The sequence below is a fragment of the Lepisosteus platostomus genome, chromosome 3 (genome assembly GCF_059453375.1).
Source record: "Lepisosteus platostomus isolate fLepPlt1 chromosome 3, fLepPlt1.hap1, whole genome shotgun sequence".
In the NCBI taxonomy this organism is placed as follows: domain Eukaryota; kingdom Metazoa; phylum Chordata; class Actinopteri; order Semionotiformes; family Lepisosteidae; genus Lepisosteus; species Lepisosteus platostomus.
The window spans coordinates 64672507-64693765 of record NC_142613.1 but is presented as its reverse complement, the minus strand read 5'-3'; the positions used below and the strand labels follow the sequence as shown (position 1 = coordinate 64693765).

Here is a 21259-nt window from a genome sequence, read left to right as displayed (position 1 = left end):
CCAAGCCAGTTTTCCCAGAAGCCAACTAACCTACCAGGACTGGGGCAGGAAACTGGAGCACACAGAGGAACATAGATGCTAACACAGGGAGAACATACAAACTCTAAACAGAGGAATTGATCCCAGGGCCCCAGTGCAATGCTGATCACTGTGCTGCCATAAAGCATTACCTCTTAAAAGCAAGTTCTCCAATTTCTTATTTTTAAAAAGTAATCATTCACACAGGGTAACTCCAACACTGTCTGTTGGCATGATGATGAAACTCACTTTAGCATTATTTAAGGTGAGGTTATTACCATAAAGAAGGAGCTTCATTGAGAACCCCTTTTCAACATTTAAGTTCCATACTCCTGCTATGCAGCAGAAAAAATGAGGGCAATGACCTACCGGCATAATGGTAATCAGCAAGAGGATGGGATTTTGGTCTCAAAGGTCTCAGCATGAGCAGTTTTTCCAGTGTAGCCTGAGAAATAGAGACGAAGAATAAAAGATGAACATTTAGCCTCCGCTGGTAAGGGTCAATATGTACTTTAGAATTAAATTTAATAAAGCATTCAATATTCAAGAATATAAAATAATACATACTATTTCAGTGCACTGTAATTGACATTATATACACATGTAGCATTGTTTGTATTCATATTCTTAAGTATAGTACAGTCTACAAATAAAATTTCTCTATAAATCAAATGTATTGGTTAAAAACACTGAGCTGTTATAGGGCAACGGTGCTATTTTTATTACTAAAATAACTAAATAATTTATTCTCCTTTATAAGCACTCACTGAATCATAATAGAAGGCTGAAGGGAAGCTCAGTTGTTTGTACCAAAGACAGAATTCTGGGATATTTTCAAGACACTCCACGCTTTTGACGAGGAATTTTCAATACAATGATAGATCAATCCAATGCCCATAATTTTTTATCTGTTAATTTCTTGACCTTGTAGAATAATAACTCTCCAAAAGTATCTTGCCCCAGTTGAAGTAAATTATTTACATTATTATGACATTTTGGTATTGGCCAATAAGGTGTACCAAGAAAGGTAACACATACTGTACAGTAAGTCAGTACAAACTCTAAATAATTCAGCAAGGGTTTGTAACAATGAAGGCTGACTATATGCAGATCTACTGATGGAAGTGTTTCTTCTAAAAGTAAGAGCTTTAGAACTGAGAACAACGTGGAAAAAGCATGAAACAAGAAAACTGAGACATAAATTCAGATTTTCTTTTCTTCGTAATTTACTGTATACACAGTGCGCTATCAATAAAGGGATTTAAGGGAAGAAAAACTTTGCTATCTCATGTTTGCGCAATATAAAAAACAGAAAACCACAGTCTACAGTTAAGACAACACAGTTTACACCATGCTGTTCTGTGTGTTATTCCCCTGTGGGTCTCTGGGGTGTGTCTGTCTTTCCAGGTCCTCACCATGATGTTTCCTCTGCTCTCAAACAAACAGTGCAAAGCATATTCAGAGTTGGTTCCCCCTCCAGGCAGCACACTGGAACAGGCCATTTTAACCAGATTGTCCACTGCCGGGAGATGAAGGCACAGGAGGACAGAAAGAAAAATTGAGGTGGATGGAGAGGGAGCAAGAGAAAGAATGAGAAGCAAGGAAAAAAAAAAACTTTGTCAAAGACTTCTGCACATGCTGATTCACATGCACAAAGTGACAAAAATCGAATAACAAATAAACCTAATTTTCAATCATATCTGGAAACCATTTGCTCTTGTACAAGAACTTGATGCAAAACTTTCTAAGCAAAAAAGGATGAATCGCCATTGACGTAGGTGTCTGCCAAGGAAATATATATTATTGCTTTATAAGGATAATACCCCAGGAGTGGTTAATGTCTGCAAATTTTTTACCAGGGAAAAAAATGTCCCTCTCGTGTCATAGTTATATGACTGGCACCCAATATGAAGACATAGTGTACATGAGAGTTACGGAGAGGGTACCTTTATGCTGAGCGCCCGGAGAGTCCAGGTCTGGCTCGGGGGTCCACACCAGGCTGGCTTTGTGCAGGTCTCGCTCCACCCTGGAATGTCTCCTCAGCTCAGGAATCACAGCCTGGAACCGCGGGCCAATGTTGATCCGTCTGCAATTGGTCAATAAACTCAGTTTTATCACGGTACCTTCATCTAAACCCAGACCGTTTTTCATATAGTTGGAAAACAACCGTTTTAATAAATGAGTTCAAGTAGGCAGCTGCGTCAGCATGCGTAGGCTTCAAAGGAACAGGTAAAGGTTTATTCCATTCTGAAAAGAAAAGAGACCCAGAGTTTTGACTGTGGAGCCTTCTTCGGCTGTGATGAATTGTTTTAAAAGCTTGGAACAGTGATGTCTGAATCAATGATGTCGATATCGTTCGCTTGGTCAAGGGAGGGTGCAACATGGGCTTGATACTTGGGCTTGGTACTTACGGCTTCACATCCACAGGCTGCTCTCCTGAACCTGGGGTCACTGCCACTGCACTGCCGTCCAAACTACCTGCCAGCCAGGACACAGCACTGTAAGTTAACACTGACCACCAGGGCAGAAGAACAAATTAATTTCACCTCCAGGTCTCACTGCTCTGAGTCTTAACCCTGCATCGATTAGTTTAATATTACCAAAGTCATTTATGAACTTTTGCTACCTGTTTTCAGTCATCACATAAACAGAAGGAACATTATAAAAGGGTTTCTGGCTGGGTTATAAATAAACACACGCACAGATACTGTGATTCAGAAACGACTGATGCTTTTGATGGTAAACTGAATTACTGAATAGGAGACTGAGGATTCTAATATTTAGATGTTTCAGTATTATACCATTAATTGATTAAAATGCTTTTACCGTTTTTTACATTTTACTTCTTTTCCAACTTTTTATTTAAGCCCAGAAATTAGCCACGGTGATTGAATTTTTTTCTGTATAAAACAGCAGTAAGTTTCATTTTTCTGTATTTTCTATATGCAAACGATATCTTCAGATCTGCTACAAAAAAGGTGGGCTGAAACAGGGAAAAATATCCAGTGGATTTATCCTCATACATTTGAAAGCAATTTGTGCAAATCAGGTTTTTCAACAACAAATCATCTGTTAGTGTGGTGTGTAACAGTTTACTATAAACCAATCATATTAAAGTGTAAATCAATCACTTAACTAATCACCCAAAAGGCAACACAAGCTGGAAGAAAAAAAAAACTGTATGAAATAAGATCTGTTTCCCTAAAATGGACAATACATATAAACATCTGCTGTTCACAGGTGTTCAATAAGGGGATCTATAGAGGAGAAGGCATTCTGTAGACACACTACTTGCTCTTTAAGCTGTCGCAAGAAAAGCGAGACTACTTTTTTGCAGCCTGTTGCTTGCTAATTCAACAGGCACGTGTGAACACAAGGTCCGTGTCTGTCTGGAGCTGTGTGAAGAAAGGAGTAGGTGAAGGGAAGGCTGGCGTACTCACTGGCTCTGCAGAGCAGCAACCGGGGGGTTATGGGTGTAGGCTGCCCACCTGCGTGCAGGTACCCGCTGTTTACGCTGCTGAAGAGCCCCGAGCCTTGGCGGACCGGACTCAGCATGGGAGGGGGCGTGTACGGGGGGGGATCCCCCAGGATTCTCGGGGAGCGCAGCTGGCTCTGGAACAGTGTGGCGCCCCCGCCGGACAGGCCCCCACAGGGCGAAGGGATGATGAGGGGCTCGGGACGGTGGCGGTACTTCTTCTTGTCCTGCTGCCCTCCCCTCACCCCGCTGCCTGCCAGCTTCTCTGCCTTCTGGGCACGGCGGATTGGGTCCTGGAAAACAGTAAAATCCAGTTTTGTACAACTAACACACTAATTTTCAAAGTCAACTTGTTTACCACAACTGCAGGTACAGTACAGAACCACCAAGTGCGTTTATGACCAGCCAACATGCAAAATCAAAAACAACTTACAACCTGCTGCACAAACGTAATTATCAGCAGAGTTAAACTCACAAAATAAAATACGGCAAGATTCAGACACATTATTTAGCTGTCCAGATTCTCTGCACTCAGTTCCAGCACTCTATATGTCAAATAAATCGATTTATTAACCACAGTATTTTTATAAACCCCAAATGGGCTTGTGAGGCACATTTTCGAGCAACGTCTCAACAGGACCGAAGCACGTCTTAGGCAGAGAGGTGACGCTCACACAGAAAGGCGGAAGAAGGCGGGTGAGGCTTAGGGCACTGAACAGGCCGAGCGAGCAAGCAGTGGCAGGTCATGGCCGCACTCACAGAGGGGACGGGGCTGGGATGGGCCGCTCCAGAGCCAGGTAGTAGACGCTGTTGCTGCTGCTGCAGGGCCTGTGGAGGTTCGCTGGTCGGGCTGACGAGAGTGGCTGCTTCGCTGTCAGGGGGGCGGAAGGGAGTGGGAGAGAGGTCTGGGATTGGCGCTGCCAGGGGAAGCTTTACAGGCACAGAGACAGGCATGATGATGGGAAGCAGGGGCTCCACCTCTTTGGGCAGCTGGGTGTCCCCTTCTTCCTGCACACAGACAAGGACACAGGCAGTAAGACCTCTGGACAGAGAGGAGGCAGAGGGGACGCGTGCAGAAAACTCTGGACAACAACTCGGTCTTCCTCAGCGTTTGAGGTCAAATGATTCACTATTATTCTGGTTTATTAACATTACTTTTACTGTACCTGGTAAAATACAGATTAAGTGTTTGAAGCCAACAAATCTTAAAGATGTTGCTATGAAGATTCTTTTTTTTATTTTATGAATTTATGACGGCTTAATATCCCTTAGCAGTTCATCTTGTATGACCATGTAAAACCAGGCAATGTTACTTCCTGTTTATGTGACTCAGTAGGTTGTGCAAGCTAAGTATACACTGCTAATAAAAATAATAAATACACCAATAATCATTATTTAAAAGTATACAAATAGACCACTAGAAATCAATAAAACCAGGTTAATAAATGGTAAATTCACTAAATGCCTTTTTTTCTGTTGGATTTTAATGGTTGGTATATTTTTTGAATGTGGAAAGAATTAACATTTTACACCAGTCTTCAAAGCGAGTGTGTCAGAGCTTGAAGCTTCCTCCCATCGTCTCACTTACTTAATCTTCATGATATCACATTTTAAGAGATTTCAGAGAACCACTAAATGACATTTCCAGGATGTGGGGGTGTGAGGCAGTTTTTCATGGAAACAATTAAGTTTACACGTAAAATTGTCATTTTTAGATGTCATTTTGATGTAAAATTTCTAAAGTATTTAAGTTTTAAATATAAAATTTCTAACAACAGCAAGGGCTACAATGACAAAATGGTTACAGATAACATTTTTAAGGAACAAATGCAAAAAAATGCCCATGACATCTGATATTATGTCCCACAATTGTCATCCTTTAACATACCAAACAGATCCCTAAATATGTTAGGTCAAATGTTCCTTGGGATGTCACATTAGACATTAGATTAATACACATTATGTATTAAGAGGTGTTGATTTTCCAGTTGAGAGTTACGACATTAATGTGTGTATATACTGTATATAAACATTTACAGTCCCAGTACATATCATATATTAATGTATTATATACACACACCACACAAGCATAAATCCTCATATAAGTTACACAGATTCCTCAGTGATAAAATGCACTTTCCTGCCAAGATTATCACGGAAGTGACAATGTCAGGCAATGTGTTCAAGGAATGCATTACACGCATTTACTATATTATTAAACAGCACTTCAAAGCACATAAACCAAAGTCAGACAAAAAGCACAAAGCACCAAGCACCATTACAAATGCTGTACACCCGCTGAACCACAGACTGAACTCTTGGATACCAGGCAAGAGGCTGGAATTTGTACCGTCTTTCCTGAGAGCTTAAAACTGAATAAAATACAACTATTTTTCACTAAGGATGAGAAGACTACTTCACGATAAACTGTGAGATAGTTTCCACCTCTACTATACTACTATAGTATTAACACTTAAAAAAGGCCTTTCACCAAAGCAAGGCAGTATATTTCTGAAATAATGTAACTTAAAAGCACATTGTCTTCTATAACATCACAACTTCATTGTTTAGTTTAACATGTGATTGTTTCCTATCCAGAGCTGATGAAAAGCAGCTAGATTTTCATTTTACTGTTATCATACAATGATTCATTCAAGTTCAGGTATGTTTGTTAAGTGTAACTTCCAGTTTGTGGTTCCTTGGCACAAAAAAAGAGCCTAAAGCAAGCAAAAAGCACCTGGGAATAAGGGAACAATGGGGACATAAGTAATTACAAACAATGAAAACTGCTGATGGCCCAAAACAACGCAGTGGGAGGTCTGAACTATACACCATGACAAGCCTCCTCCTCACCTGTTTTGGACCAGGTAGTGCCCTCATTCCACCATGGGAGCGCATATGTCCATTGAGCGCCGGGAGACTTTTAAACTCCTTCTGGCAGATTGAACACAGGAGCCTGTTTTTTGTGTCTTCCCTCTCCAGCAGAGGAGTGTTAGTCAGGGCACTGTGAACACACACAAACTGCAACTGAGCACTCAGTTGGAGATCCTCCACAGCAGCATGCCAGTGGCTCAGAAACACTTCACAATGACACCGTCTTTTAAGTAACTCATAGCCACGAACCCAGGGAAAGAGGACATTTAAATTAAAAGTGCTCAGGCATCAACTACAAATATATATTAACCATAATAATAAAGAGGAGACAGAGCAGTACAATTTTGGCAAACGTGTGGCAAAAAGTGTTTTGGGGTCAGAAGAGAAAAAAATTGAACTTTCTGGTCAAAATGCAAAATGTTACATCTAGCACAAAAACAGACTTGAATCTTACTAAGAAGTTGTAGAATGACACAGCTGCAGCCCATAATCGATCCAACACTAACTTGGGAGAGCATGAGCAAACCAGTAATAATTGGCAAAAACAGCTCCAGATCCAAGTTCGTGTGCAAAGTTAGTAGAGACTTCAACAAAAAGACCTGATGCTGAGGATCTGTAGGTTCTTTCACCAGATATTGGGTCAATGGGTCTAAATGCTTATGCAATCAACATATTTCAGCTATTCTCCCTACATTTACTGGAATTTGTCATACCCATAGAAGTCTTCAGTTTGAACATTCAGGTTTTGAATAAAATACAAATTCAGAAAAAAATGTGTATGCATCGGTTTGTAATTTTAGCAACTTTTTAGCAAGGGTCTGAATACTTTTTTTAGCAAGGCTCTCTATATACTGACTAAATAACTATGCTCTTTATATAATATGACTAACTCATAGTGTACAATAATCTTGGTCCTGGACAATGGAGGTTCAGTGCTCCTTGTGCTCCTTCATGGCTGAAAAGCAGTTACCTGGCTGAGGCACATTACAGAGATACAGTAGCTGTACTTACTGTATTCTGAAATCATGTGAACCACTATTACAGCACACAGAGGCCAATCGACTAATGGTGGGGGTCAATATGGTAATTTTGTGCACCTGAACCAATTTAGGTTTGCCATAGCACAGGAACCAATATTTATGCAATCAATTTATTTTAGCAATTGTTTTTTTCTTTGCGGTTTTGACTGGCATTTAACTTCTTTCACCCATAAAAGAGTTCAGTTGGAGAATTCAAATTTAATACAAACTGAAAAAATGTGTATACATCTTTTATAATACAGCAAAATGTGCCATCACTAGAATGGGTTAAGACAGGGCATTGTATATTTCACAGATAGACAGTAGATACATCTCTGCATTACTGACTCCATACTCCACTATACAGTACATCACTCAGGGTCAACTGATGCTATTTATCTCATAGCTCTTATCTCTACATATATCGTTCTGTCCCTACTTAGTGGAATGATACTGTTTTGTGGCTAAAAATGTCACAAACAATACTGATTTCACAAGAACAAGTGTAAATGAACATCTGTTACCAAACTGTGTCATGTGTCCTTTTTTAGATTTCATTTTTGTTTCCAAATAAGAGACACGACTGTTCCCTGTAGCCCTGAATAAAGAACTGCAGATTTGTACCTGTGATCTGGGGATGCAGTCTCTACCTTGACGTTTGACAATGACCCCTAAGGAAGATAATAAAAGAAGAGTTGAGTACAAGTAGGCCATCCAAAGACTAATCATTAAGAATTAGTTTTATCACCAGTAATCAGGATCATTACAAAATCAGATTTGTGCTGGGAATAAAGTTATATAAGATGGTAAAGGTAAAAGCTATAACATTGACTCGTTCGCCAGAGTCCATCCTTATTACTATAGCATTAAACAGACGTAGATCATGAATAAAGTTATAGACACTACTACATCCCATCCAGCTTTGTACCTGACTGAAGAGTAATAGAATATGGCTGACGTAGCTCTATAAGCCCGTATCTTAGACCTGAGAAGAGTTGTATTTTCACCACCTACTGTACCTGTGTCCACATGGCAGTGGGAGAGTGGAGCTGCCGATGGGCCCCTCCTTTGCTGTTCACCAGCTGGATGGTTGGGATGGCTTCGCGAACTTGCCTCTGATTCTGCTGGTGGGGGGCGCAGGACATGACCATGGGGGGATGGGGCTCTTGGCACACCAGACTGTCTGCCCTCGTGTTGGGGACCCCTTGGACTGCAGAGCTAGGGTCCCCAGGAGTGTGCTGGCTTGTGCTCAGGAGGTGGCAGCCCGGCTCGGGAAGATACTGTTTTGGTGGTGACTGGAGGCCCATATCCTCCTGTGACTGGACCTGCTGCTGCATCTGGAGATTGGGCTGGTAGAGCTGTCTGTACTGGTCCTGCTGCTCCTGGAAATAGTACTGGGTCCCGGAGGAGAGCTGGAGGTTCTGGATGGAATGAACCTGCTCTGGCTGGGAATAGGAGTGGTGCTGCTGCTGCTGCTGCTGCTGCTGCTGCTGCTGCATGGCTTTCCGGTTCTGATTATACAGGGGTATGGCAGCAGGAGGTTGCATTTGCTGCTGCGCCTGATGCATGGCTGGATGAGAGTGCTGGTGGTAATAAGTGCTGCGCTGGTGCTGTTGCTGCTGCTGCAGCTGCTGCAGGACAAGCGCGTGCGCCGTGAGCTGCGTCTGTTGCTGTGCTTGTGGCTGCAGGTAGAACTGGTTTTGCTGCTGCACTTGCTGCTGTTGCTGCATTAGCTGCTGCTGCTGGGACTGCAGGCTCTGTATCTGCTGACGCTGCTGCAGGGCTTGCTGAATCTGCAGATGAGCCACTCTTTGCTGTTGCTGTTGTTGCTGTAATTGCTGCTGCTGGTACTCGAAAAAGAGCTGCTGCTGCTGTTGGTGTTGCTGCTGGAGCTCCTGGACGTGCTGCTGTTTGGGCTGTGCCTGGTCGAAGCTCCTCTGTACTTGCTGCTGCTCCAGTTGGTATCGCTGCTGGGAAGGCTGCGGCTGCTGCTGTTGTGGCAAGGTCACCTGCTGGGACTCCTGACCAGGGGGTTTATGGGAAAGCAGCTGGCGAAGGGTGCTGTCCGTGGTGGTGCTGGCTAGAGGGGAGACGCCCACTTGCCTGTGCTGAGCCATGCTGTTGGCACTTCCGTTACCGGCATTGCCTTGGTGAATCCGCAGGTTTTGGTTGGCAAAGACCTGGGTAAATGAATCCAACTTCTGCAAGACGCTGCTGGTGACTTTTGGCTGCCCATCGGTGCTTGTCTGTGCTGTGGTGTTGTACTGGTACCCACCGCCATTACTGCCGTCTCCAATGTCTGGAGGCTCCCCTTGTGTGGGCGAGCCCCACATGGCAGGGGCACCCCCCATACTGTTTCGATGATGATTGGCAGATCCGGGCCAGGAGCCGGCAGCTTTGGAAACCTCCACCATTCCTGGAAAACCCTTTACAGACACGGCAGAACCATCTCGGGAGTCGTGAGGGAACTGGGGAGAGACCGGGGAAGACTGCAGTGGCTCCATGGTAGATGCCCCATAACTATGGTTCATTGAGGCCATGGAGCTCTGCTGCTGATGCGGGAAATAGCTGCTGTCAGTGCAATTAACATTGTGGTTTGTCTTGTAGACAGACTGGTCCTCCATTGTGAACTTTTTTCAAAGTTTTTTTAAACAGAACGTGATCTTTTATTTTAAAAAATAAATACAAAAAGCCCTGAGGTTCCCTGAGTGTCAATTTAGGTTCAACTATCAAAAATGGAGAACATGAAAGCGATTTAGTCCTGGATTTAATCTCGTCAGGTACTTCACATCTTCATCTGAGCATGGGCATTGTCCTGATTGAAAATAACCTTGAAAAAGATGCCTACATAAAAAGAAATAAAAAAAAAGTCACATGAACATCATTATATCAGTGATTCTTACTACTGCTGACATGCCTGAAATATAAATGTAATTTTAATTTATGGAAATATCTTGGAAATCATAATTTAATAACAGGTTTGAATGCTGTTATTTCTGCTGTAAAATCAATGTAGCTCTCACTGACATAACCCATTGATATTCCTCATACATTTTAATAAATAATAAGTGTTTACATTTGTACAGCAATTTATATGAGACGGATCCACTTATCCCCCACAGAATTACAGATTACTTCCCCAATTAAATGAAGGAGAAAATGTAGGGAGGCTCAACTGTGATGAGCTCAAAGTGGAATTTGGCCAGGGCACTCCTACACTGACCAAGTAGACAGACTTAATGTCTCATCGATTCCTATCGCACAGTGCCCCCCGTCATCATACTGGGGCTGTCACTGGTTTGGAATTGCTTTTCTAGAGGGAACATTGTCACATACTGGTCCACCACCACCTCTTTACATACATAGTAATGCAAATTTGTGTTTAAAGCAGGATTTATTTTACTTTATTAGCTTGTGGATGTGTGAGGAGTAATAGTATGGCATTTATACAACTATACTAGCATGAGTTAAATCATGGATTTTCCATCATTAAACAAGATTTAGAGTACTGTACTCAAGGCAGCCAATTTTACTGGTTAGGTCCTAAAGCCTGGCCTTCAAGTAAAACTAAATACAGGGACTGTCAAATTCTTTTCTTACCAAACTGTTATTCTTATTTTTTTTGTGGCAAAAATAATTTCTGAAAATAAAACAAATGATGAAATCCGCTGTAATCCAACAACCACACTGTAGTAAGGTGAATGCACTGATGTAACTGAGGCATACTGAGTTGTAAGTGAAATGCTACAGACAGGGGTTCCTGGACCAACAAGGTCCAGTCTAGCTAATCTCTTAAATTCTACTAAGATCAGGCTACACATGCTAAAGCAATCAGAGAAATATACCCCCCATATAACATTCTTTCTATGAACAATGATGCTTACTGATTCATAGACCATTATCTCATAACCTCAATAACAATAACGCAAACACCATATAGATATTTTTAAATTAAAATGATAGTTTGTTATTGTGCACTCCAGCGGGCCATAAGAAAGATTTTACTAGTGAAATGCAGCATTTTCTTTGGTATGACCTGACCTGATATGTTTTATGCATATTGCATATAATATAAAGCATACTGCAGCCTACGCATGCTGACACAGCTACCTACTTGAAGTACTTCATGATATGTTTTTATGTCTGCTTATAGACATTGCTTTAGCTTTGTGAACTGGTGGAGGGCATAATCCCACCTTGCAAGATTAGGTTGGTACTGACTTGACAATTCAATGTAGCTCTACTGATGCAGAGAGCAGTATATAGACATATATAGTCAACATGAAGACAAAAACACAAAAAAGACACATACTGCTGCATGGAAGAAAAGACTGATCTGTTAACAACCAATATGTAGTACTAATTTTCTACATTAATCCCAATTGAACGAAAATGCATTTGTTAACATTAGAACCCCACTGTATGGGGGAAATCCTATTGGCTTGCTTGGCTTTGACAGTGTTGAAAATCAAAATGAAAACAAAATTATTTTCTTTTAAACGCAGGAAATTTCTTTAGCCACAGCACAGAAACTAAATGTACCACCATAAAAAAAAATTGAATATAATGATGAAGAACGAAACCACAGATATAATTACCAATCAACCATGACTGGGTTAGCCATAAAAAAACCATCTACAGTACAGTTGATGTCAGAGAAATGATTCGAGCTGTCTTGGAAAACACTAAACACTAACATACAGTGCCAGTGAAATCACCAGCAACCTCCAAAGGGCAGAGGTGAAGGCATCAAAATTCAGTTCAGAGAAGACTGCGACAGGAAAACTGAAAAGGCTACACTGCAAGATTTACACCTATAATAGACACCAAGACCAGAAAAGCCCAATTAGAAAACGATCATAACTACTGTGCAAAGATGAGCCAGGAGAGATTTGGAAGAGATTTTATGCAGAAAGATTATGAACAAGAGAAAGCCGTTCAGCTCATCTAACCTGTTCGGCAGTTAGAAGCTAACTGGCACAAGGATCTTACCCAGCGCTTTCTTGAAAAAAGCCACAGAATGGTTTTAATAACATGGCTTGTACACCCACAAACCTTTGCATAAAGAAATGCCTCCTGTTCTCAATTTGAAATGTACATTCATTGTTTTGACTAGACTAAACATACTTGTTTTGCTTCTCACTATAACAAAGCCTGTTAATTTTTACCCATATGCGTTCCATAATGTTTCCATATACAAACACATTTTTGCCATAGAGCAGTATCCCACAAGTGTCTTCTTGGTAAGTACCGGACGCACAGAAGAATACAGGGAGCATGAGAAACTCGGTCCAAAGCAGCATGTTACAGTATCAAAGCTCTCCCACTTTGTTCATGTGGTTTGTTGTGTTCCTGTGATCTCCTCTCCTGACAATGTGCGTGATATTAATCTGATCTTTATCAGACATCTATTAAGCTATCTGTGATCATCGTGGACCCAAAAAGTGAAAAGATTTCTTTAGGTGGTGTGACAAAAGTGACGAAAGGAAGAAAGTCAAAAACACTTTTGACTAAATTGGAAGTAATTAAAAGAACTGCAGACGGCCAGGGATCAAAAGACATCTGCACAGCAATGAACTTGGCTGCCTCCAGTATTTGTACCACTGTATTGCACAAAGACAGGTTAAAATGGCTGAAACATGTTGGTGGAAATAAGTTCAGAGGGAAGGGATACAATACAGGTAGAGCTTTGTAGGCCTTTCTTCATGATTTTATGTTCAGTATTTATGGTTTTATTAAAGAAAACTATTCTTAAATTCTAATGTTTATACTGTATATTACAATAACAATTCATATTGTACAATGAAAGCACATTAGCTGACAATTAAAGACTTTTCTAAGTATAGCTAAATAGGTCATGATTACCACATACACGTGTAATTTTTCTTTTTTATATGATTATATTTTTTTGTGGGACTTGGGAACCAGTCAGGGGCTTGGTTATGTAATGGGAATGATATTTTCAATCGACAAATTTCCACCTTACGATCACTTTTCATGGCATGAATTATATTTCTAAGTCGGTGGATGTTTGTACTTCCAAATAGTTTCCACTTGTGTTCCCTGTTCCTGTGTCGTTATGTATCCTGACATAGTACACTGTATGAATTTGTCAATGCGTTTGAATACTTGGATCAGGTTCCCTCAAAGTCTCTTGAAACTAAGAAGGATCAGTTCCTTCAGCCTGTCAGTTTAGGACACTCCCTCAGCCCCTGGAATGTATGTGGTTGCTCTTCTCTGGACTGCTTACAGAGCAGCATTTTAGTTCTTGTGATCTGATGACCCAGATTGTACACAGTTATTTAAATGAGGTCTTACAAACAAATTGCACAACTATAACACCACATCCCTCTGTTTTCTAAGTCCTTTATCGGGGGGAGCCAGAACCTATCCCAGCAAAGGAAAGGGACAGGATACATCCTTGATAGGACACCAGTCCATTGCAGGGCACACACAGACACAAACACACACATGCGGTATGTTTTCGGAATGCGGAAGGAAAGCAGAGAACCTGGAGAAAACTCCCAGAAACACAGGGAGAACGTACAAACTCCAAACAGACAGCACCCTCGGAACTGAACCCAGGGCCACAGCGCTGTGAGGCAGCAGTGCTCTCCACTGTGCCACTGTGTCCATTGAGTTCAATTCTTTGTTTATTACTACAGTTTATTACTCCAGGTGGGGCTGCACTTTGGTGGTGGTGGAGGGAAGTCCCCATTACCTGTAAAGCGCTTTGAGTGGAGTGTCCAGAAAAGCGCTATGTAAGTGTAAGCAATTATTATTATTATTATTATTATTATTATTATTATTATTATTATTATTATTACTACTACAGTACACAGCCTTACATTTTGTTTGCCTTTTTATTTGTTTCCCACAATGTCTAGAAAATGTATATAATGTGTCATCTTAACCACGTCTTCTTCATAAGTGACCTTCTAAATGATACCTTTTTCTAAAATGTTTACAATTTTACCTTTTTACAATTTAAACACAATATCCATTGACATAAATTTAGCTGCATTTCCTAATATACTGTTTTCCGTTTTTATTCCTTTCACTCATCCTTCACACATATGTAAATCTTTTTCGTCAGCTGTCTTTACAAACTCAGTAAATATACTGTACATTATGTTTGTACTATGCACATACAACACCCTGCACTTGTCTACATTCAATATCATCTGCCAGGTGTTTGCCTAGTCATCAGTTTAATCTAATTCTTAATATGTTTGCTGCTTAGTTAACTAGCTACAACAGAATCTAGATCTGTAATAGAAATAAGAAACAGTGGTGGCCTTAGAACAATTTGCTGTAGTACCCCTATAATTACATCACTCCAGTTTGAGCATTAACATTTACCAAGACTCTCTAGAAATGAACCAATCCACAACATAAATAGATGCATTCATCAAATGCCTTCTTTCTGTAATTAACCTTTAATGAGCAATTTTTCAAAAGCTCTCTAAAAATTTATAAAAGATTATCATACACTCGATGTGCACCCATTACTGTTGTTGCTTGTTTAAAGAACTCTGACTCTTCTTTAAGCAAGGCCTACCTATCTGAAATAAGAGTATCTTTAGATAAGCAAGACATATCTAAACCGATGTTGGATATCTATGACCTTATTTCCATAAAGATGATCCTCTGGCTCTAATTATTTTTTCCATAACTTTCGACGTCATAGATTTTAGAGAGTAAATTTCACCTTTAATGACTGAACAGCAACAGATGTCCTGGAGAAACGGATCGCAGAGGAAGTTGTAAGTATGACGGACTACTCACCGTGGCAGTGAGTGTCATCACTGATCCTGTGTTAGGCTTGGCTGTGCTCCTCTTCAGTGACTCACTCGGCTAGGCTTGATCCAGGACCTTCTCTGGGACAAAGTGTCTCTCATTGCCTAGGGGATGAATACAGAAGATTGAGCTTTATTTCCCCAGTTAATGTATTTGTCCGATTGCATAAACTATGTAAAAATGCAAAATGCATTATATAAGAATTTCTTAACAATAATTATCATGCCAAGACAAAGTATGCTCATACCACATAAAGCGATAAAGCACAGCCAAGCAAGAGCTCTGTGTTTCAACACAGTAGCTCAAGTTGGGACTATCTGAAGTTGGCAAATCAAATACTTTTGTGTTAAATGTTCCACCTTGTTGAGCGTGCAGAGCTGGGGCTGGTGGCTCAGACTCCTCATCTTCACTGGGGTAAAACGGCTCTTCACAGTACTTCCACTGCATCCATGCCTGTCACACAATGGAACACACTCTCAGTTGTGCCAGGGTCTGAGCCTTTAAAGGACTCTCAAAATTCCGAAACAAGTGAGTCATGAAGCTTATATTTAACAGTAAATTAAAGCTTTAACCATAAATGTTGCATCCCAGATCAATAACCAAATTTGTGGCTAGGATGTTTGACCGTTTAAAAGGGAGCAATGAAAATGTATAGGAAATTCCCTCCTGTCCTGGAAAGCTAATACAATATACAATTAAGACTCTGATCCTGTTTTTGCTGCATTTTAAAAAAGCCTAATGTAGTTACATGTCCGCATCCCCTTCCAATGAGTATTGTTTAGGAACACTGTAATGAGTAATGAGTAGTGTTTTGGAACACTGTTTTTGCATTATGCAATTTAATTTTAGGACACTTAAACTAACATACCATTTTAGAATTTCTCTAACTTTGAGGACAAAAAATCAAAGAACATATGTTTTTTTATAAAAAGAAACCATGAAAGATGTACGTTTGCTAATAAAAAACTCATTTATCTACTTTATCATTTTATTTACAGTATGGCAACAATGAAACGATCACACATACAATGCACACAGACTTACTGAAACACCCACCCCCACACACAGACACCTCAATGTTTCTAAAAACCACTGACGCGCTAAAGAAGTAAGCCACAGGCAGCCACTGTCAATCACTTCCTGTCACATGGGTTGAACAAGTAGCCGGAGTGATCTGGAGATAAGAGTCTGGGTATCTATTCTGTGCTCCTTAAAAGGAATGAAGAGGGAGACCCAGGGCTGCTCTCAGGAAACACCAGCTCGCAGACGATCTATGTTTGGGTCTTCTCGGTTTTCTAACACGGTGTAAGAAAACACGGTGCAATAAGTTACCATCTAATAATGAAAAAATCTGCCAAAAATCTTCAAAAATGCTTGAAAACTGTCATTGAACCCCCAGCTTTCAGTATTTTCTATTTCCAGGAAAATAAAAAGAGATGCAAAACTTTAAAATCTAGGACAAACAACATCACGTACAGAACATGGCAAACTCAGAGAGTGATGTCTGAGACCTTGGCATCGTGCATCATTAAAAGAACATTATGGCATTATGCTCAGGAAAAAAGCTCTTATTTATACCACAGGAGTGAAAGACTTGTGTAAAACGTGCCATGCTTCCGCGGTGTTATACCTTAGTTCTTGTTGAGTAACTGACCACTGCAGTTAAGCTGAATTCTCCTGAAAAGTCTCCAAAGAAATAAAAATGCAAATAAGCTTGGATGCTGATTACCTAAATCCTGTGGACTTCAGAGTCTGAATAACATCCTCCTCCCCCTCAAAAAAACTATTCTTAATATCCCAGTCTCCTCATTCTCCTCATTAGTTTAAAAAAAAATCAGCTTCACTATGAAATTGAGCAAAAGTCTGAATAAGTTGTAGAGCTGTGCTTGTATGTGTTTAAAGAACTAGGCCTATCAGTCCAAAACAGCATCTTCACGCTTGGCTTTGACTGAGCTGGTGCCTCTGTGGAAGAACTGCAAAGACTACTATGTACAGTAGGTATCGAAACATGCACCGGGAAATCTGTCTTTGTTTCTTTTCAGGTGGTTGGACACCCACTAAGACCTTCAAGCCTGCAAAGTATTGTTTTACATCTTCGTGAGCCTCATGTATTCAATTTCAGAATCACATTCATTTCAGTTTCTGGGGGGGGAGTTTTTGTTTCATGGAATGGTGCATTCAACATCAAAGTGTCAAAGCAGGAGCAACATGAGAGACTCGCTAACTCGCTTAATATGATTCAAATTAAGATTTTAAAGTGTTCAGTTATTAAAGCGCAGGACAGTTAAAACAGAAAAGCACACTGCAGTCATTTCTAGGATTAACAGAGTGTCAAGTTCAGGGGAAAAAAATCTTAAATAGTCCCAGAACAAAAATATTTTTTGTATTGTGTCATCCCACCATTGCTTGCTCAGATAGGCTGCAGCTCTTCAGCGATCCTGAATTGCATGAAGCAATTAGAAAATGTAAGTACTAAGATAAGCCACCCTCTATTAAAATTGCTATACTTTGCTTTTAAGCAGCTTTTATGAAGGATCATAAGATTTCTGCTATTCGTTTGCAAAGCTCAACGTATTTCTCAAATTTTTGTCCATTCTGTGGAATGGTGTTTTAGTTGTTGTAGGTGAAGTCTGCTGTTGCTCCCACAGTACCAGTTCAAATGCTATCTCATCAGTTTGTCTTGTAGATTACCACTGGAAGAATGAATGGATATTGTAGGATAAGTAAGGTTACGCTTGATTGATGATATGTAATTTAGTATTCATAGAATCTGTTTTGCAAAGTTATGTGTTTGACAAGTTAAAAGGCACTGAACAGTTTTCGATGGGCCATAAACTGGAAATCTTTCCTGGAGAATTCTAAGAATCTGCCTCCCTGGCAGAACAGCTTTTTACAAGGACCAGCAGCAATACAGCTCTCTTTACAGCACAGCGGAAAGACTGCTAGGTTCTGTGTTCACTGGCAGATGTCCATTTCCTCTTGAATAACATATAACTTGTAAATACTGTACATTAATAAGGTCGTTGTCTATAAATAATGACAGCCCATTGTATTCTCATTTTAGTTGGAAACCAGCTGAGGAGAAGTGTGTGGGTGTATTTGTGGGTACTTGTATATTAAACATGTTGATTTCTCCTAACATTTGTTTGTCTTACTGTAGTAATTAGGTTGGAAACAACACAGAGAAACTGAAGACAGTATTAATACTTTCCTTTACTTTGATCCTTGCATTACTCATGTCTCTTGTACCAGCAAACAGGCACAAGTGACTCTCAATGCATCAGTGACATAATGAGGGCACTGTTCTATAAATGTGATGGCAGACAAACCTGTGGAAACATTTTCTGTTCAAGGATGTAATGATAAGTGAATATATTGATTACGGTGAAGAATACTACCCTCTCCAGCATTCTGTACTTGTATTGATCAATTGTGATGAATAATATCTTCATCTGTTGTCAATTAAAGTATAACTTGCATGTTGTATAGAACTGGATCAGCAGACACAAGGTTTGAGATACAGTAAATACGCTAGATCATGTACTGCTTATTAGCTTTCAACATTTTCGGTTCATTTATTTGGCGAATCTATATTTCTTCTGTCCTTTTTTTCTTATTCCTGTTTTACAAATAGTAAATAGTAAATATAATACAAATAGCCGGTGAAGAGTATCGATTTTAGACCTGTTATATTTGACACCACAGCAATTACTAGCTTGTATTTTATTAAATAATACATCCAGTTCCATCTATTTTTAATAAATGTCTAGTCCAATACCAGGTTGCAGTGAACAGGATCCTCATCTGTCAGACCATAGGCACACATACAGGCGCAAACAGAGGACAATTAACAGACACCAATTAATCTAGGCGTATTTTGGGATTTGTTTTACAAAACCAGAGTGCCAGAGGCACAAATATGGTGAAAACATGTAAACTCCACACAGTAGGCGGCCTAAGCTGAAACTGTACCCAGAATCCAATGTGAGGCAGCAAGTAAATGCCCTTCATTCAGGTCCATTCATCTCGGCTGGCTGTTTTGAAAATGTTGTATGCTTCAGGTTTTCATTGCATTCCCTGGCCTGCTGCCTATTCACAACGAGAAGGTGTAGGCAGTTTTTGAAAAGAAAGAAAAAAACAAACAATAATAAATTAACCCAGACAAGGTTGAGGTCACTGAGATAATGGCCCTAGACAAAGAGCCCTGTCTGAATGGTGACAAAGAGAACCTTTACACAGCACAGTAAGTCAGGCCCTGTGATTGGCTGGGCTGAATGTTAATCTACAAGACAAACTGATGAGATAGCATTTTAACTGCTACTGCTGTGGGAGCAACTAAAACACTAAGCTGTCTGGATGGAAACTGTGACTGAGTTTTAACTAAGTTGAATAATTGTGATTTCCACAGAATGGTTAAATTTGACTAATATATTCAGCTTTGCAAAGAATAGCAGAAATCTTATGCTCCTTTGTAAAAGCTGCTTAAAAGCAAAGTATAGAAATTTTAATAGAGGGTGGCTTATCTTAGTACTAACTCATCAGTATTTTCAGATTAATTTACAAATTCTTTTTCATAAAATCATAAAAGAGCACAAATACATGTCAAAGACTGAAGAGATGGGGTTTACAAATAATAATAATATTTTTTTTTGCAGGATGGAGGAAGTAATCCATAAGTAACAGTTAAGGATGCATAGAACAAATTATAGTGCAGGAGAAACTTACTGGCTGGGACTTTTAAAACACTTGCTTTGTGAAGTTGGTAGAAAATCAAGTTACTGGTAAACCAATTGAACTAGTGGCCTAGTTGCATTCTTGTTCGTAACCCTTTCTAGGTCTAAAATATACATTTACATTTAACATTAGCTCCCACTGATTAAAAAAAACAACATTATCTTTTAGGTTTTATCTGTGGCATTAGTTACCAAGAGGCATTCACTTCAACCAGGCGTCAAATAATGAAGGCCAATTATTACTAATCATTAAGTTTTCAACTAAATGATTAAAAAACTATATCAAATTCTATAAACAACAAACAATTCAAAAAATGTATCTGCTAAATTTAAAGTGAAGTGCATTCTTAAAAAAGATTTTTTTGTTGTTTTGAACCATCCAAAATTTCAGTTAAAAAATCAAACAAGAACAGCAACAGCACAAGGATTTTTTTCTAGTTGTTTTAGTCTTCACTTCACTAAACTTTTATTGTTTACGACGTCTCACTCCATCTGAAGTCCACACTTCGTTATGCACAAGTCTCTGTCAGGTTCACAGGAGTTAACAGGGAGTGATTTCACATCACCTATAATCTGATCTCACTGGCAGATGAGGTACTGTAAGGGTGAGTGCAGAGAGCATGATCTCCACTAATGCAATGTCACTTCTTTAACTGGTTTCAGATTAGTTTAATAAAAGACAGAGACAGCATTAAAATAGTTTCCTGTCTGTTTTTGGCTCCCCCTTCCCCCACAGAGCATTTAACACTTCCTTTAAATAAAAAAGACACCATTTTGAAATGGTCATTACTAAATTCTCACTTACAACACAACGCAGAGCTTTTCCACAAGGAAGTTAAACTTTCGGTGATCTTGACCAGTCTCAGCAATGAGTCAGAAGGCTTGTACACTCAGCGTGAACATTTACCAGCATGTCAATCTGTTCCCCTTCAAAATGAAAAAGCCAGACCAATTCAATTTCTATCAGTATAACTGTAAGTAAGAAGAGACATAGGGAGTCATGTCCTTTATGTCCAGTGTCCTTTGAAGCCTTTTGCTGTACTAAAATCTGAAGTGATAAAAATCACTTCCTGTTATGATTACAACCATGACAATGAAAATAAAAAAATAAAATAAGGACATTTTGTTCTGTGTGGAAAAAACTGGTGAACATTAAAGAAATATACAGCCACATTGGACTTATACAAGCTATACAGTACACCCAACAATGTATATTTAAAAGTCAGATATAATTAAGAAAGACAAACAGACCAAACTCCTTCAGTCTCTATATTTTGAATAAATATAAGTAGAATATATTTATTATTATTTTTTGCAGCATTTCTAACTCTTATTTAGAT

General features: G+C 39.7%; 1 protein-coding gene across 6 annotated transcripts in view; it reads right to left on the bottom strand.

The window, feature by feature from the left end:
* LOC148675276 (transcriptional-regulating factor 1) overlaps positions 1-21259 on the bottom strand; it is a 96477-nt gene that overhangs the window by 14221 nt on the left and 60997 nt on the right. For 2 of the 6 annotated variants that reach the window (XM_088626432.1, XM_088626435.1), the window contains exons 3-13: positions 15546-15639; positions 15175-15290; positions 8406-10230; positions 8011-8057; positions 6347-6497; positions 4253-4501; positions 3459-3786; positions 2430-2496; positions 1965-2104; positions 1434-1537; positions 388-463 (exon numbers count right to left, since the gene is read on the bottom strand). In XM_088626432.1, coding sequence (XP_088482558.1) covers positions 388-463; positions 1434-1537; positions 1965-2104; positions 2430-2496; positions 3459-3786; positions 4253-4501; positions 6347-6497; positions 8011-8057; positions 8406-10010 — 2767 coding nt within the window. In that variant the 5' untranslated portion in view covers positions 10011-10230; positions 15175-15290; positions 15546-15639. Of the gene's footprint in view, positions 1-387; positions 464-1433; positions 1538-1964; positions 2105-2429; positions 2497-3458; positions 3787-4252; positions 4502-6346; positions 6498-8010; positions 8058-8405; positions 10231-15174; positions 15291-15545; positions 15640-19158; positions 19276-20724; positions 20959-21259 lie in introns of those variants that run through there. The other 4 variants (XM_088626434.1, XM_088626433.1, XM_088626436.1 and 1 more) reach the window with 4 other exon arrangements.